Here is an 18240-nt window from a genome sequence, read left to right on the forward strand (position 1 = left end):
CACTTGAGTGTCCTTAATTTATCTTGTTTTAAGTTTATAATAATTCAAATTTAAATGTCAATCACTCCGCTATAAAAGAAACATCAATTGACTGAATTACAATCTTCAGGCTTGAATGTGCATCAGTGTGACGTAAACATCAAGTATTGCTAAGATCCTCATAATGTTCAACTTTTCCTTGTGCTATCAGTTAATTTAGTGAAGCCTGTTGGGCCATAACCATGTCAGTTGACACACGAAATTCTAATTCAAATCTCAGGATGCCTGATAAAGATTAAACTGACCCAACTTCCAGAAGGTCATACCATAAGAAGGAAAGCTTATACAACAGATATCCACAGTTAAAAACATTACAGTATTAAATCAGACCAAAAAAGAAAAATCAACCTAAAATTAGATAAATCAGAAGAAAGTCTTTCTTTTTCCAAATATAATCTCAAGGGCATGTATGCTAATGAGAGAATACATATACATTCCTAATAGTTTGCACTCCAGTCATAAGGCTGGTAGGTTACTTTCAACTGGGTACTTAAAAGCAACTCCAGAAGGTCCTCAGATTTTTGGGGTTCGAGGTAGTTGGCCGCATGTTTTAGTACCTCAACCTCGTTCTTCCCAAAGTCCACACTGTACCTGAAGAAAATCATGAAATGAACTTAACTATAGTAAAAATTTTTAATGACAATTTGACTAATAGAGAAGATATGCAACAAGTGGGGCATCACAATATGAAAATTTAAAAGAATTGGGGCTTATATCAGGTTTTTATTGAAGCAAAGATAAGAAATTCGAAAGAAAACTTACCAACTTAAGATCTTTGTTACTGATGCAACTGAAGATTCAGAATCCACAAACAATCCTCCAGTTCTGATGAAATCTCGAGCAGATTCCATTAGCTCTTTGTCGATATTTCCAGGAGAGTAACACCTTAGTGCAGGCCCAGATCTTGTACCACACACCAAAGCAAAGTGAACCAATGGTTCTGGATGTGGAAGAGCAACCTGATTGAAGGAAACAAACAAGATTCCCCTCTCAATTAATAAGCAGCTCTTGTTTAATTGAATTAATTATAATTGAGCACACTAGCCCAAGAGTTTTTGGAATGTCCAAACTCCTCGTCCAGACAAAGCAAAACCAGATTGCATTTTCAGCCTCCACATGATAGATAATCACAAACTTCAGTGAACATAAGCATAGGTAAGAGAGCTTCAGTTGAAGTTTTCAACCTTCATCTAAACCACTTGATTGCTCTACATACTCAGACACTGTTGTCTAAGTAGACTCTAAAACTAACTTTTTCTTAATTTATCAAGTTGCAACACACCCTAGCAAGCTCAGAGCAGAGCACATCTGTATGTTGTATGATGGAGTCATTGAACACAGTAATAGGATTATGATGTGTATAAAAGAACTGTCTTTGCATCTGTTCTCTTCTAACAAATCCAGCACCAATATTATTTATTTTCTTCTCCCAGCTTGCCTTAATGTTACAAATTCCAAAAAGAGATCTAGTAGTTGTAGCATCTCCTACAAAGAGATCCTCTAGAAGACGATATAAAAGTAGACAATTTAAGAAAAAAAACAAATACATTATTTACTCGAATATAGAAAACATCAGAGGTTAGGGTCATTCATAACCTAGATATTTTTATTTGCTTAAAGTAGTATTTGGTCAATATAGCCAGTCAGTCAAAGTGAGAATAGTGTTATTATCTTTACCTTTATGCGCTTGTCCCTCTGTCCAAAGGGCTTGGTGATATTATACGGAGGGCGTTGATTCCCCCTTAATATTCCATTATGGATGGCCGATAGAGAATAGGCACACCCACCTATAACATATTTAAAATCGCCGAAGAATGTTCTCCTTTCTAGGGCCCGAGCAGGAAATCCCAATGTCAATATTGCATGGATGGCCATCATGTTATAGAGGTTTATGAAGAAAGCAAGCTTTTCCTCCCGTGACAAGGGTTCCAAATCCACCCTCTGAAGCTCTTCAATTGTCCTCAAGTACCTATATAACAAAGAAATGAATCAAAGTCTGTTATCTCTAGGAAAAGACTTCAAGATCAACTGCAACATTATTCCCATTTAAGTATAATTAATATTATTAACGTATAACAGTTTCTGAAACTTGGAATGGCAAAACAATTTTGTTTCGATTTTAACAAGTCGTGTTCATCCAAAGTATTTAAAGTCAGCTAGATGGATCTTATTGGCCTACTGAGCTCTATGCAAACTGTAACTAATAATATTCAAATCACCTAAATCTTTTATTTATTACCCTAACCAAAATTCTCTTGGGTCTCTCTGTATGCTTCACTTAACACTCTAGTTAATTCAACGCATGCAACCTTAGAATTTAGTGGTTGTCATAGAACGTTTATATATTATCTCAACATATTTTCTTTCATATATATTGTAACTCCACATACTTACAGTCCTAGATAATATTATTTTTTTAGTTTATCAATTCTAATGATCCTACACAACCAAGCAATAAATATACTTCTCACTGAAATAATTTAGAGAGATTGGGGCATAGGGATTGCTCTCAAACCTCAGAGTGCACTGGCTCTGTCAATCACATAAGATTCCACAAACTCTTCTCCATTTCAACCACATACCTTTATCTATTAGTGATATCTTTATCAACATTTCTTTGTTGAATAATAGATCCAAGCTAATCTAAAATTCTTATATAAATTTCATGTTCATTCATCTTAGTTATCCTTGAACAATTTTGTTATTATTGAAAGTGTATTTCATATACAAAATTTTAAAAATAAAATAAAAATGTTTAAAATATATATATAGAAAGAAAATAAATAATAATAAAAAATCGCCCCAACTGATTAGTATGCCAACACTGCTAAAGGATGCACATCTGAAAGCAAAACAAAGTTATGTTTAGCAAACTGGCTGCAGAAAATAGAAAGCGTTGTTGCTATAAAATAGTTGATATAAGCATTACAAAATCAGTTGAACAAATTATCTACATGCTACAAAAGTACTATTCATGTAAAATGTTGCGCTAACTGCAATTAGAAGCAACACAATTTGCTTCCCCAGAAAACAGAACCCTAGTTTGCAGGTAGCACATTATATATTCCTAAGAAAAAGTCTGTTCAGCTTTTAAATTTAGTATGGCTGCAACAAACCTTTTGAACTCTTCACAACTATGGATACTCCTGTAATCAACATGCCTCCCATCTTCAGATACATATGCTTCAATTATCGCATAAGAGAGAAACCTTAACCTTGATGCAATTTCAGTGATAGGCTTAGGTTTGACTTCAATAGCACCCCTTGGGAAGTTGTAGCACTGAGTCATGATGACTGGATCATGTTCCAAAAATCGGTACAAGTGGCTTCCATCCTCGAATATGTTCTCACTATACTCACAAAAGTGAAAGGTAAAAATACAGTTACCACAGAAATTTGAAAAACACAATAATGATTTACAATAGCAATATGCATGGAAAATATATTATAAATGAAAACAATAGAGAACTAGAATTACTACTTTGTAACATGCCGGAAAAAGTGCATGCTAACAAGCTTTCTTCCAAATTCCACAGCCTGCATATGAGAGGGAGAGAACATGAGTAGTAAATTTTACATAAAAGAAAAAAGCTTTTTACCATTTTCAACAAACACAATGAAATCACTACATTATCACTTGCAAATAAGAGCACGAGCATGCAAGTTTCTAGTTCTATTGTCAATTTGCTCTTCTTGGCTGTGCACAATTCTATTAGCATATACCCCTTGTATTGTTTATTAGACCATACTAAAAAGACACTACAAAAAAAACAGAAGGGATAAGAACGCACAAGAAATAAAGAAGCTGAGTTAAGTTTATCTGCCTCCTGCATGAATACAACACTTTGTCACGAATCTCCATGTTATCTTCCATGCAAATTCATATTCTACACAAGGTGGATCACCAAATTAACTGAAAGGGACACTTCAATTTATGCCCAAAACTCTATGGCCTCTTGATAAAACTTCCAAAACTTAATGGGCATAAACCCACAATCCCAAGTCATGCAATAACATCTAACCATCACAGACCCACAAAATCTCCAAGTTCTAGACTTTTATTTATTAAAAACATTAAAATAATAAGAAGAAGAAGAAAAACTAATTTGGAAAAAAAGAAAGTTCCAATTTGAGTTCCGTGCCCGCAAAAGTGAGTTTTTCATCCAAATTGGATAGAAGTTATACAAAAGAGAACTAAGGAACGATTTTCATGCCTTTTTTCTTCCCTTCCTCATTTACATTAAAAAAGGAATGGAGGGAAAGTGCTGCTAGGGAATGTTTTTCACTTAAATTCCTTCCTAATTTCCTTCCCTCGCAAGGAACTTGCCCTGAGGTTATACGATAATGAGTATTAGCAAACATCATAACACCCACATGCCATAGCATCCTTAAAATAACTTAGGGTGCATTTGGTTCAAGGTTATCCTACATGACTTTGGTTATGTGATTACCTAGTAATCACATTACCAAGTTATGGGGAATAAAACATAATCTAATATTGTTTGGTCATTTTAGGTAATGGATTAAAAACTTATTTGTTTGGAGGTTCTAGTGTATAATTTAGTGCAAGAAATTATATCAATCGTCAATGGACTAACAAAATAAAATATAATATAATAATGATATTATTAATGATGATATATATAAACAAATAAATTTGGATAATATTTTAGAATTTTTTTGGGATAATTTTATTGGGCTTTAAACTAAATCTATTTAGTTTATCTCAATTATAACTAGGAGTTAATTAATTCAATTAACTAAAATTTTAATTAAAAAAACTAATTAAAAAAAATCGCGTTCTCTATCTTCACGCTTATCGCTCACCGCCCACCGCCCACCGCCCCCGCAGCCCGTCACCCGCCCAATATCCGTCGCCCATCGCCCGCCCAACACCGCTGCCACCTCAGGCTCCGGCAAGTCTTCCACACGAAGGAATAGGAGTTCTTGCGTTGCTTCCACCGCTTGTTGCCCGCCGCTTGCCGAATGTCGACCCAACTCCCACTGTCCGCCGAACACCGTTGTCACCTCCGACTTCGACAAGTCTTCCACACGAAGGTTATCGGTGTCGCCCACCACCCATAGCCCGCTGCATGCCCAACGCCCGTCATCCGCGCAAAGGAGCATGAACCGTGCGGATACCCCCGGAATAGACAAAAACCTAAAAAATCAAAGGTAATTTGATTCCGGGCTTAATTTCCTAATTGTCGACGTTTCATGATGGAATTGTTGATAACCTAACCCAAATGAAGTTTTTGTTGATAACCTGAGATGGATAACCAAAGTTATCAAAGATAACCCCAAACCAAACGCCTCCTTAAAGCCATGTGATTCTTAAAGTGACATCAATGTCCCTATCACATGCCTTGTAACATCCCTAAAGTGGCATGATCCTATCTAGGCATTAATAGCCCTTACTGATATACATCTTGTAATATGCTTGAAACTCATGTGATCCCCATCTAGGCATTGGTGACCCTAACCACTAATCCATCTCATGTACTATATATTACCATGTATACTATAAATTTTTCATGGTAGGATAAGTGTTTCACATATAACATGTTAAAGCATATATCAAGGAACAAATAAATATGCAAGATAGTATTGGTGCAAGGAGCACTAGTCTGTCCCTAAGGTTTCAATGTTTGACAATATACCTAAGTCTAGTCAGTTTAACCAAGAGTTAATCCAAACAAGACCTAATGTTTGGATATGAGTGACGTCTAATCAGATCAGTTTGACTAGAAGACTAGCGAGAAGTCCTAGTCAGGTTGATCAGGCAAGGAAAGTTCTAGTTGGAGACTAAGCAGGGAAAATCCTAGTTGGAGACTAGACAAAAGAAATCCTGGTTAGAGATTAGGCAGGAAGTCCTAGTTGAAAGCTGGGCAAGAAGTCCTAATTAGTGAAGCTGGGGAAAGAATTCCTAACTGGAGGTTAGGCAAGGAAAAGTCCAAGAAGATCAAGAGTAACCGAATGTTTAGCAGGAAAGAAATCAACCTATAAAAGTGACTAGTCTTAATTGAAGATTAGGCAAAGAAAAATTCAAACAAGTCAAGGATGACCGGATGTTTGGCAGGTGGGAAGTTTGCCTATGGAAGTGATTAGCCTTAATTGGAAGTTAGGCACAGGTAAGTCTAGTAAGTTAGACCTACAGTGTAAGGCTTAAGTAAACCTAGTAGGTCAAATGCACCACAAGGAGGCTTAGGTTGCTTTGTTTGTGTGTATGCTTATCTTGCAGGAACCAAGAGCTGGAAGCAAGATTGAATTAGCATAGGAGGTCCAAACAGAAGTAGTCAAACCAAGCCCAAGGTCAACTCCGATCAAACTCGAGTTGACTGAATCTGGACGTCCGGATATTACTCCAGGCGCCCGGACGGTCCAGGGGCCTTAGATGGTTCAGACGCATGGATCAAGAAGAATTGGTCCTAATAAAGATCGAAGAGATCAGATCAGATCAGATCCAAGCGCCCGGATAAGAATCCAGGCATGCGGAAGAGTCTATATAAGAGTCTCAATGTGCACCACAAGGAACAACTTCTCTACTCCTCATTCTTTATCCTACGGTACTGCTGAACACGAACAGAGCCAAGCTCGTGCGACCAGAGAAGCTCCAGGAAGGGTACGCTACGCTCAGGACTTCCGGATCGGCCTACTCGAGATTTGGTTAATTCTTTTAAAGTTTTATTGTCTTGTATTTCATTATATTGTGGACTATCAGACGGGTTTCTCCGCCTCCGAAAAAGTTTCGGAAAGGAGACCATTAGTAGACGGACGTCTTCCCGTGCATAGACTTTGGATGTACTAACCATAGAAAGTTATGAACCAAAAAAATTCACGAGTCCCCTACTTGTTTTTCTAATATCTGCTGTCAATCTTTATGTTAGCAACGAACGAACGAACGAACGAACGACAAAAGCGCTATTCACCCCCCCCCCCTCCTCTAGCGCGTCCATCAGTCCTACAGATAGCAATTCAAGCAGGCTTCAATAACACATGCAAGATACTTTATCAACATAAGCAATATGCATGACAAATAAAGTAAGCATACATGAACAAAAAGAATCAAAGACATCCAAGGATCAACAAAAGCAAAGGAACCATAAAGGTAAATAGTGCCTTGATTAAGTTAGTGTTTAACCAAAGCATGCACTATCAATTAAGCTAAGCTTAAGGTTAAGCTTGAACCTATGTCGTAATGGCATTTAGGACACAAGAGAGTAATCATACAGCTCACCATATCCACAAACTCTTGCTTTAGATTTGGACAGAAAACTTTCCTTCTTATTTCCAAAGTGGAATAACTACTCATCTTTTTTTTCACTGCACAATAGTAGTACAATGTACACTCTACAAAAGATATACATACTTGTCCTCAAAAAAACATAACAATGCACAAGACAAACAACAATGTTAGGGATTTTCAAGGTAACTCATTGCTACCCTTTAATTTTCAAAGTTGTCCAAGTTGTCAATTTTATATGTTGTTATATTTTAGAAATAATTGGATATTTTAAAAAGATTGTAGAAAATCCAAATAGGTTTTTATTGAATCATTATTTCATTGAGAATAAGTCTAATTATCAATCTAAAAGGGTAGGATCCCATATATTAAATATTTTTTAGATTAATATAATCCCTTTTATTCTCTTAGTGAGAATTTGTTCCTTTGGGTGAGTTCTTTGTATTCAACCACTACACTATGTCATGCTAGCATTGGACAACCATACCATGAAGATCGGCTCCCATTGTAAGCCATCAACAACCAATGCCACTCTTTCGCCTCAAATGAGCCAAACCCTCTTTAGATGCCTTTTGTGCGCAACCCTACCTCAACTACCAATTTACACCAGCACCTATACAACAACCACCATTCTATACGCCGGCGCCGATGCTAGCACAACCTCCCTTTTGTGCTAGAGCCAATGCCAGTGAACCCACTCTTTTGTGCCTACGTTGATGTAGGACAACTGCCCTTCTACTCCAGCGTCTACGCCAGCACAACCTTCCTTCTGTGTTAGCATCAATGCTAGTAAAACCAATGTGTCGAAGCTAACAACACCATCAAGAACCCCACTAGCACTGAACACCAACTTCAAGCACCTCATGATACTCCTATATAAACGCCAACATCATCACTTGACATGACCTACTCTAAACTCCAAGTCCGTCCACTTGACCACCAACTACCCTACCCACTACCTTGATCAACTGATAGTGCTCATACACTTTGTTGCTTCATCCAACCAACGTCTCTTGCCCTTCTATGCTAAGATAGGTTTTGAGTTTCATTAAAACCTAATTTTAGATATTTTTCATTTTAGTCTAGAATTTGTACATTTTAGCTCTTAAAAAAAATAAGACTGCTGTTATTGTAGCAACAATAGAAAAAAAAAATATTTTCATTAGATTTCGTTAGGGATCCAATTTGACACGATAGAGACTTGGATGTACAAGAATTTATTAGCACAAATTTTATAGAAGAGGGGCATTACCCCATTAATATTATTGAATTTCACTCCGTTGGCACACCACGAGACTTGGACTATGCAGTGCAAATTCCACCATAAAGGCTCACATAAAGGTAATATTGTCCTCTCTTGAAAATGATTGTTGCTTATTAATAGGTTAATTTATTATGTTACCTATTTTCTCTATTCTTGCTTGTTTTATCACTATTATTTATTAATCTTTGACTGTTTATTGCTTATTTTATCATTATTCTATGATTTTTATTTGTTTTCTTAAATTTACTATGTTATTTTATAATTCTTATTACTTATGGAACCTCCATATTGGTCATTAAAACAACCCACTATCTCTTACTATCATATGACTAGTTCATGGTAATACCAATCAACTAATATACACTGGAAGTCACAAAAGTTAGCCAGATCCATAGTAGAAGAAGATCAAGTTTATAATTGAATCAGTGGAAATACAGTCGACCGAAGGAGTTTCCAAGCAATCAGAAAAATATCGATCGAGCTCTATAAAAGGGAGTCAAGATAGTTGCTTCCATCAATCAATTGCAATCAACATCTCTTGTTCTCGTGCTCAAAACTGCTCAAAATCTGCTCGTGTGATCGAGAAATATCGCAAGGAGTGTCACTGCACTCAGGGCTTCAAATCATATCAACACGATTGGTTTGCTTGTTTTTGTTTTAAGTTCTTTTTATTGTGATTTTGCATTGCTGAACCTTATAAGAGGCTTTTCCGCCTCCAGAAAGTGCCCGAAAAGGAGAAAGAAATAATAGACTCACGCTCAGTCAGAGCCTTGGAGTAGCATCCTAGGAGGTGTGAACCAAGTAAATCCTTTATGTGTTTTATTATTCTTATAGTTGTTTTTATTAATCCGCTACGCAAACTAACTCTGATAGATAGATAAAAAATGAAAAGAAGCTTGCGTTATTTACTCCCCCCCCCCCCCCCCTCTACCGTAGAGATGGTCCTATAAATTGGTATTAGAGCAAGGCTGCTTTTCAATGGACTAATCGCTTGGTACATTTTTTGCATTTTTGTATTTTTTTATTATTTCAAGTGTAGAAAAAATATAGAGTACAAAGAAAAACTCGATCAATGCATCTACAACCCACCATTGTACGAGATGGAGAATTTCAAATTTTAAAGGTCGACAATAGAGAACTTCGTGCTAATGGGACACTTCGACAGCTGGGTTGCCCTAAAAGAACCTTTTGCTCAAAATACAAAACCAAACCAAGAGGTAACACAATTAATTTTACACATTTTGCTTAATGAAATTGTGTAGGTTAGGCAGAGTTGAAAATGCTAACGACCTTTGGACCCAATTGATCAAGCTTCACAAGGACATCTCAAAGCTAGAAGATCAAGATGAGCTAGAGTTCGAGTTGTCAAGGGTCAAGAGGAAGAATCCTAATGAGCATTCAAAAAGTAAGTGTTCTAATTTAAATTTTAAGTTTTATATAGCATGTTTTAAGTGCAAAGAAATAGGGTACTATAAAAATAAATGTCATACTAATAAGCTCAATCTGCACAACCGACAACGAAGAAGAAACTGATGTCAAGAATCCAAAAAAGGAAGGAGCATGTAGTCTACTTCAAGTGCAAGCAGATTGAACATTACAAGAATCAGTACCCGTAGAAGGAGTCTACAAATCCAGAGGGAGCGATTAAGATTAGCAATTTTAATTTTTATTGAAATCTGCTTTTCAAATTTGATGATAATATGCATGATTTAAATTATTCTAGTTCAAACTTTGATAGAAAATTAAATATGCATGATAACCTTAGTTTAATTAATTCAAACATACTTAACAAAAATATTTTAATTAATCAAAATTCAATTAATTCAAATTTAATTAATAATAATATGTTTAATCAAAACCTTAATCAAATTCATATATTTAATCTAGACTTTGATCAAGTCTATAAGACTTTGATCATGTCAATACTTCAGCAAAGTGGAATCCGCCATCCCAGCGGCCTATGACCATCTGTGAGGAGGTAAATCGAGAAGCTGCAGTTGGTCGTGACGGAGAACATTGTCTCGACTTCGCCGAGATTTTGATCATGTCAATACAAACTTTGATCATATGTTCAATTAAAATCTTGATTAGAACAATCAAAATAATAATTTATTCAATCAAAACCTTCAGATCAATTACAGTAATGATCTATAATTAGATCAATCAAAACATTGAACAAATTAATTCAATTAATTCGAATGTAATTAATAATTCAATTATCAAGATAATTCAAAATTAATTAATTCAAATATGATTAATAAATTTAAATTTAAATAATTTGAAATTAATTAATAATAATTTAATTAAATTAAAAATAAACAAATTAATCAGAATTTTTCAAAGTTAGAAAAATAGTTTCCAAAATCCAAAATTTTGATAAATCAAAACGTAATTTTGTAAAATTCAGAAAATAAGTTTTCAAATTTTAAAAATCTTAATTTGAATTTTAAAATAAGAAAAATCTTAATTTGAATTTTAAAAATCAGAAAAATTCGATTTTGAAGTTTAAAAATTATAAAAATCAGTTTTCAAAAAGCATAAATTCAAAAAATCAATTTTTAAATTTTAAAAATGTGAAAGATAAGTTTTTAAAATTTTTAAAGTTTAAAAATTCAAAATTCAAAATTAAGAAGTTTGAAAAATAAAGATAACATTTTGAAAAATAAAATTTACAAATTAAAAAATTATTAATAATCTATCTAAAACTAAAAATATTGGATTACAAGTCTACGTCTAATACAAGTCAAGAACTTAAAATTCATAAATCAATGAATAATCAATAAAACTTTAATTATGAGACTAATTAATTAATCATACTCGAAAAAAACATCAAATTTAATAAAAATTAAAATGTGTCAAAATGGATTGGCACATTTTTGGATTAACACCAAATGTATCAAATTGTGTATTTGATACTACTAGAAATCAATATTTTAATTATGATTTGTTTAACTTGATATAATTTGCTTGACTTATTGTATGTCATACACGTTTAATTTGCCATACTCATGCATACTTTCAATTAATTGTTACATGTCATGTTCCACATGTCATGCATTCTATCCATGTATTAAATATTTAATTTAGAATGGATGGACAAAACAAAAGTGATTTAATTTTGACTCACGATATTGGATAGGATTGAGATGATAGTAGATTAAGAAAGTTCGTCAATGTATGTCTAGACTAAATGATGAATATTACATCTAGTGCAATTAACTCTGCCTATCTAGCTAAAGTTATCTCAATCCAATCTGGGCTAATTAGATCAAGACTTGGTATTAAATCCCTTGGGTGGGTTGTTTTAGAAAAACTTTGTCTAAGGCACATGACTACTTGATATCCCCTGTGACTCATCACAACCTGAAAGTTTGTTCTATAAATACTTGCTTAGCGAACCCAAAACTAAGTTGGAATCTAACATAAGATCAAACTTTCTCAAACAAATCAATTTCAAATTAATTAAAATTGGCAAAACTCGTCTCACAAAACTTATAAACTTACCATGTATTGTGTATACTAAGACACGTTGAACAGATTAGATGTTAGATGGGGAAAAAATTTGAAAAGGTTTTTAAAAAAATACATAGAATTATTTTCGTAAAAAATATTTTCAAAATAGTCATTCGCTTCAGTAAAAGGTGGCATCCGCCACCCCAGCAGCCCCACACGATCGGTCTCACGACCATCTGTGAGGAGGTAAATCGAGAAGCTGCAATTGGCCATAACAAGGAAAGGCATTATCTCGGCTTCGCCAAAATTCTACCCTTGTCCACTTCAACAAGTCTACCCGGTCGCAACTAATTCAACTATGCCCGAGGGCTCAAAATAGTCATCACATAATAATGTTGAATGAATTTCATATTTGATTGGTGTAATTATATATATTTTTTAATTTATACACCTTTGAAAATGAAAATTGCTGACTAACACCTAGCTTATAGCATCTTTAGGTCAACCATAATTTCATAAACCCTTAAGACACATAGATATGTCTTCTTTATGATTAATAAGGATCTCCTAAGGGTGTCAAGTTAAAGAGGAGGCCCTATTGAAAGATCAAGTTTTAAAAATAAAAGTTTTTCACAATTTTAGAAAATTTGGTTGAAAAATCTTATTTTCAAAAGATTTTGAAAAGATATTTTCAACATAATTTTTCTTTCTTTTCAAAATTTTTACAAGATATTTTCATGTTCCAAAACTGCTTTCTTTTTAAAAATATTCTTCCAAATCATGCCTTAGAAAATATTTTGAAAATATATTTTGAGAAAACTAACTTTGAAAATGAACTTGAAAATAGTTTTGGAAGTTATGTTTCCAAAGGGTTTTTCAAAATGACTTTTAAAAGGATTTTAAAAAAGCTTAACACATTTTATTTTGAAAATGCTTTCAAGGAAGCAAAAGTGATTTCGCTCACCCCAAACGGTCCAGTATCGCCAGCCCCACAGCAAGATACAAACAGGTAAATCAGATACCTAACAGGCCCCTAGGAGAGAGGACATTCAACCCCGCAAATCAAACCCGTGCCCAAGGAAGCAAATTTGCATCCTAGGAACTAACTGTGTTACGCCTTAGGGGCTTTAAAAAACCTTAAATATGTGGCCTTTCAAGAAGGAAAAGGGAATAATTTTTTATTAAGAATTATCCAATACCTAAGGAAAACCTTAGTAGTCAAATCTTTTTTGATGTGTGCCAAAAGAGAAGAAAAAGAGTTTAAATTAGAAACCCCAATTCTCTAACTTAAATATATTGTCAAATATTAAAAAGGAAGATATTATTAGTGCAATCGACCTCAGGATTTTAATGATTTGTTTAAGCAATATATTAAGGGAGTTTGATCACAAGTGCCCAAGAAACTTAATCAAGGTTTATTAAGTTAATTGTAGAATTCAAGTAAGTCAAAATTAACTAAATGCTTGGAAGTGAATGAGAAGTTCAAGTGAGATCAGATATTTGGCAATTGGTTAGAAGTCCTAGTGGGACTAGGCAATGTAAATCCTAGTGAGACTCAGCAATATAAGTCTTAGTGAAACTAGACAACGGAAAAACCTAGTTGGGAACGAGACAATGGAAGACCTAGTTGACAACTAAATAAATCTAGTTGGGAATTAGGTAGAAATCCAAGAGGATCAGTTGAGAATTAAGGTCTTAACAATGGTAGACCTAATTGGGAACTAGATGGTGAAAGTCCAAGGTGGCCAGCTGAGATCTGAATACTTGATAGTGAAAATCCCGGTGGATCAGCTAGGAATTAAAACATTTGACAAAGTGAACCTAGTAGGTTAAATAGACCAAGTACTAGGTTTTTCATATTATTTGCGTGTTTGTATTGCAAGAAGCCCCAACAAGAAGAAGGTTTGGAAGATCGGATTAGTGTGTCTGAAGGTGGAATCAGTTAGGAACTAGTCTGAGCAACCGAACCCATGGTCTGATCGACTAGAACAAGTTTGGTCAATCGTAAAACCCAAATCTAATCGGATTCTAGTGATTCGGTCTTCGAATGAGAGTTGATTGATATTCAAATGACCAGAAGAATTCCAAGCGATCGAAAATCGCAAAAGTTAGCCATCTGTAGCCGAAGAAGATTGAGTTTCTTCCAAGTCAACAGAGATCCAATCGACCGGATAAGCTTCTAGGCGACCGAAAGAATGTCTATCGAGCTCTATAAAAGGGAGTCGAGACTGTTGCTTCCATTAATCAATCGCAATCAACATTTCTTGTTCTCATGCTCAAAAGTACTCAAATTCTACACGTGTGGTCCGGCAAGCACCAGCAGGAGTTTTTGATGTGCGACTACCACAAGTGCACGATCGTCGTCAAATACTAAAAATATCGTATTCTAGGACTGTGTTATTGAGATGTAGAAAGAAAGTTATTTAGACATATCAAAATTGAAAGAATTGTTATGAAAGAAAGAAAATTAAGAAAAAGCATAATGAAAGAGTTGTGAGAAAATCAGCTTAAAAGGCAATTCTAGGATTTTAATTTCACCACGATGTATCGTTGGCAATCTAAATGCAAATCTCTCTGTTATCTCAATGTTAGATCACTCTTGAAGACAGTCTATCCTAAGATAACCGATGTTCTCTCTCGAAACGCACCGATATATCTATCCTAACACGGTTCCAACTTTCATAGTAACTGAGTCAGAATAGACCCTTTATGCTCTGTGATAGTCAATGGTATCTTCAAAAAGATTTGAATTACTTTCATAGACAAATCGTTCTATAGGTCCAAAAATATAGTTCACCTCTGAGTCCGTCTCCTAATCCCTAATAATTACACGTAAGTTTATGCGCTAGATCCTAGGTTAAGATTTACCTCCGATCTATCCCAAAGAAATTCATCCCTTAAACCCTAATCATGCAAATGCAAGACAAACCCTAATTGGAGGTTAGATAAGAAGTCCTGGTCAGTAAGACTAGGAAGAAGTATTGACAGATCAAGGACACCAAGTGGGAAATCTAAGCGGGTCAGTGGACTGGACGTTTATTAGATCGATAGGTCAGCAAGGATCAGACATCAAAAGGAAGTCTTAGGGATCAAATGATCTGATACTGAGCAAAAAGTTCAAACAGATCTAAAGGACCAGATGTTTGGCAAAAGGCAACTCTCTCTCTTGAGAGGAGTAGGTGAGAACACATTCCCTTGAAGGAAACAATAGACGTCAATCTGACTTAAGGTTTCATTGGAAATCCAAAAGTCAATATCAGACAGTTGTAAAATTGTCGAAACTTAATTTCCTATAGTATTTTTGTATTGTGCTAACTTTGTGATGTAGGAAAATAAAAATCTAGAACTTCATATTCCAGACGCTTCTATTGGATCCGGGGCCCGGACAGTCCAGACACCCCTATCAAATCCGAGTGCCCGGATGTCGATTCTTTGGACCAACGAGGTGGATGAGATAACAAGTTCCGATTAGTTGACTTCTAAGCACCCGAAAGGGATCTAGACGCCCGGAGAAGGATAAAACGTAACAGAGTCAAAGCTGATCCGGCAATCGCCACATCAGCATTCCAAACGCCCGGAAGGGATCCAAGCATCTAGAGATGCTAGGTCAGCAGTTACAACAGATCAGAAAGCCCACGTGGGAGCACCTGGATTACTCAATATAAGCAGTCGCAAACAAAGCATTTAGTACAACAATTACGACCATTCTATAACCACTGTTCACGTGCTCTACGCTCTCGAGACGCTGCTGTAACGCCAATACGCTACACCGACATCACGCTTAACTTCCCCTTTATAGTTGGTAACAAGTAGCGTATTTTTGATTCCGTCTTTTGTAGTTCATTTTCTAGAAATGGTAAACTTATTACCGTTCCTCTTATTATAAAAGACGAGACTCTTTCTCGCTATGAGAAAGAGTCTTTTAGTGCATTATCCATTGGAAGGAGTCAATGACTACAGGCCTTAGAGTAACAGTCAAAGGCTGTGAACCAAGTAAAAACAAACATATGTTACTTTCTGTTTTAATTGTTATTTTCTGCTGCGTACTCTAAAATCTTTAAAACGAATTTTCGAAAACAAATGAAAAAGTGAATCGTGTTATTCACTCTCCCCCTCTAGCGTTCTTTTCGATCATACAATTAGTATCAGAGCGGAGGCGCTATAAATTGGTGAAACTACTATTCGAGCAATTTTTCTTTGTTTTCTTTGCTAAGTGATCAAGTAGTCTAAATTGATACAATCACCTTTTCGGACAACTTGGTCAATTTTTTTCAGAATTGCTCGAATTTGGAGCAAACATCACTCAAGTTGTGTTTGTTAATTGTGCTTCTTTATTCCCGTACTATTAATCCAAGACCAAGTCTTGATACATCTCTTTTAATTTTTCTGTGCAAGAGATACGTTTTAATGGTCCATCAAAAAGGCTACGGCACAACCCATCCAGGCCTCTTCTCCGAAGAAGATTTCGGCTACTGAAAGAGTCGGATGGAATACCACCTAAAGACACAGGTGGAGATGTGGATAATCATCCATACTGGTTACACTGACCCTACCAACGAAGGAATCCCCCTAGCTTGCGATAAGTGAGACCAACAAACCAAAAGGAAAATTAAAGCCGACGCAAAAGCTACATAGACCCTCCAGTACGACCTAACAAAGGAGGAACTCAACCGGATAGAACCCTTCAGCAGCACGAGGACTTGTGGGATAAATTAATCGAGTTGCACGAAGAAACCTCCAATACAAAAGTAAACAGGACCTGATTTTAAATAAATTGTACAATATCAAAATGTAAGGAGAATTCGCAAGCCAACTCCACGCCTGAATCCAAGACCTCAATAGCCTCCACACGATTGGACAACCAATTGAAATCGAAATGTGATAAGGTATGCACTGAACACGTTTCCGAGAACTACCTTATGGGCATCAATGATCGATGATTACAAGGTCTCCTCAGACATTTCAAAAATCAAATTAAACAAACTTTTTACTAGATTTGAGTTACATGAACAAACTAATACTACTCCGGTCAAGAGAGGTATTGCCCTAATTGCAGGACAACACAAGGAGAAAAGGTCTAAATCTCGAGTGGAGCTCGCTGAAGACGAGTCGAATTCAAAAGACGACAGAGAACTCAATACCGAACTAGTCAACCTAGTTCAGAAACTATTCAAGAGGAAGAAAGGACTCATAAAGCACGAGATTAAGAAAATGACCTAAACAATGAACAAGCCGAAGACCGAAATAACTTGCTACGGCTACAGCAAAAAGAGTCACTACAAATCAGAATGTCCAAACAATGACAAAAATCAATAAAGAAGAAAAGTACTAAAAGTCACGTGGGACAAGTCATCTTCAGAAGATTTCTTCAAGATTCCAATGAAGAAGAGTAAGCTCAAGCAAACTTTCTAGCACTACTGGTGCAAGATCAAGTGGCCAAAATCGGGTTCGAGCCTAAAACCGAGTCCGAGCTAGAGTCCGGATTCAAATCCGAAGTCGAGTCCAAGAGAAACTATGAATCTGTATCCATTTCAGATGGTTCCAATAACGAGGTAAAATCTCCCCTTGTTAAGAAATTGTATTCCTTAATTTATGATTTGACTCGTGAGCTAGCCAAATCAAATATCCAAGTCAAGTCTCTCCAAAAGGAGGTCAAAGCCCTTAAGGAGAAGACTGACCTAAGGATTTCAACTGAGCAAGTTCAAATTAGAACTTCAACTCAAGTCCAACAACTTGAGGAAGAAAATTATCAATTTGAAAACTCAAGTTGAAAACCTTAAAGGATTATTGGAATGGTTCACCTCAAGTTCTAAGTACCTCAATATGATACTTGGAACTCAAAAGGTTGTATACAATCGATCCGGACTCGGATATAAGGCTAAAATACAATTCAAATCGTATTTATCCTTGGTAAATCGAACCAATAGACAACGAATCCAAACATGAGTTCTCAAGTCCAGCTTAACTAATCAAGTCGGACTAAACCAACATTGGATCCCCAAGGATTAGATTCACTATCTGATTAGATCTTATAAGGGTCATAATCTAGGGAGAATCAATATAAAAAACATCCTAGCTAGATAGACTGAGTGTTATATTTTTTTTATTTTATTTTTCTTTATTTTTTGAACTTAAACTGAACCTAAGCTAGATAAGGACAAAGGCTTGACTGACACTTGGCTAACCTAGTACCAGAGTGGGCAAGATATAATACGTTGGAAAAACTTAATCTAGGAGTAAC

At 35.5% G+C, this 18240-nt stretch overlaps 1 protein-coding gene across 1 annotated transcript in view; it reads right to left on the minus strand.

Moving 5' to 3' along the window:
• Positions 1 to 268: 268 nt before the first annotated feature.
• The window catches only part of LOC141831914 (uncharacterized), a 77811-nt gene continuing 59839 nt past the window's right edge, over positions 269 to 18240 (minus strand). The window contains exons 3-7 of the mRNA XM_074719337.1: positions 3521 to 3576; positions 3156 to 3389; positions 1717 to 2008; positions 802 to 998; positions 269 to 630 (exon numbers count right to left, since the gene is read on the minus strand). Of these exons, the coding sequence (XP_074575438.1) occupies positions 477 to 630; positions 802 to 998; positions 1717 to 2008; positions 3156 to 3389; positions 3521 to 3576 (933 nt within the window). The 3' untranslated portion in view covers positions 269 to 476. The remainder of the gene's footprint in view (positions 631 to 801; positions 999 to 1716; positions 2009 to 3155; positions 3390 to 3520; positions 3577 to 18240) is intronic.

This window comes from Curcuma longa, chromosome 7 (assembly GCF_044706935.1).
Source record: "Curcuma longa cultivar G26 ecotype Majalengka, Jawa Barat chromosome 7, ITB_CL_G26_1.1, whole genome shotgun sequence".
NCBI classification, from domain to species: Eukaryota; Viridiplantae; Streptophyta; class Magnoliopsida; order Zingiberales; family Zingiberaceae; genus Curcuma; species Curcuma longa.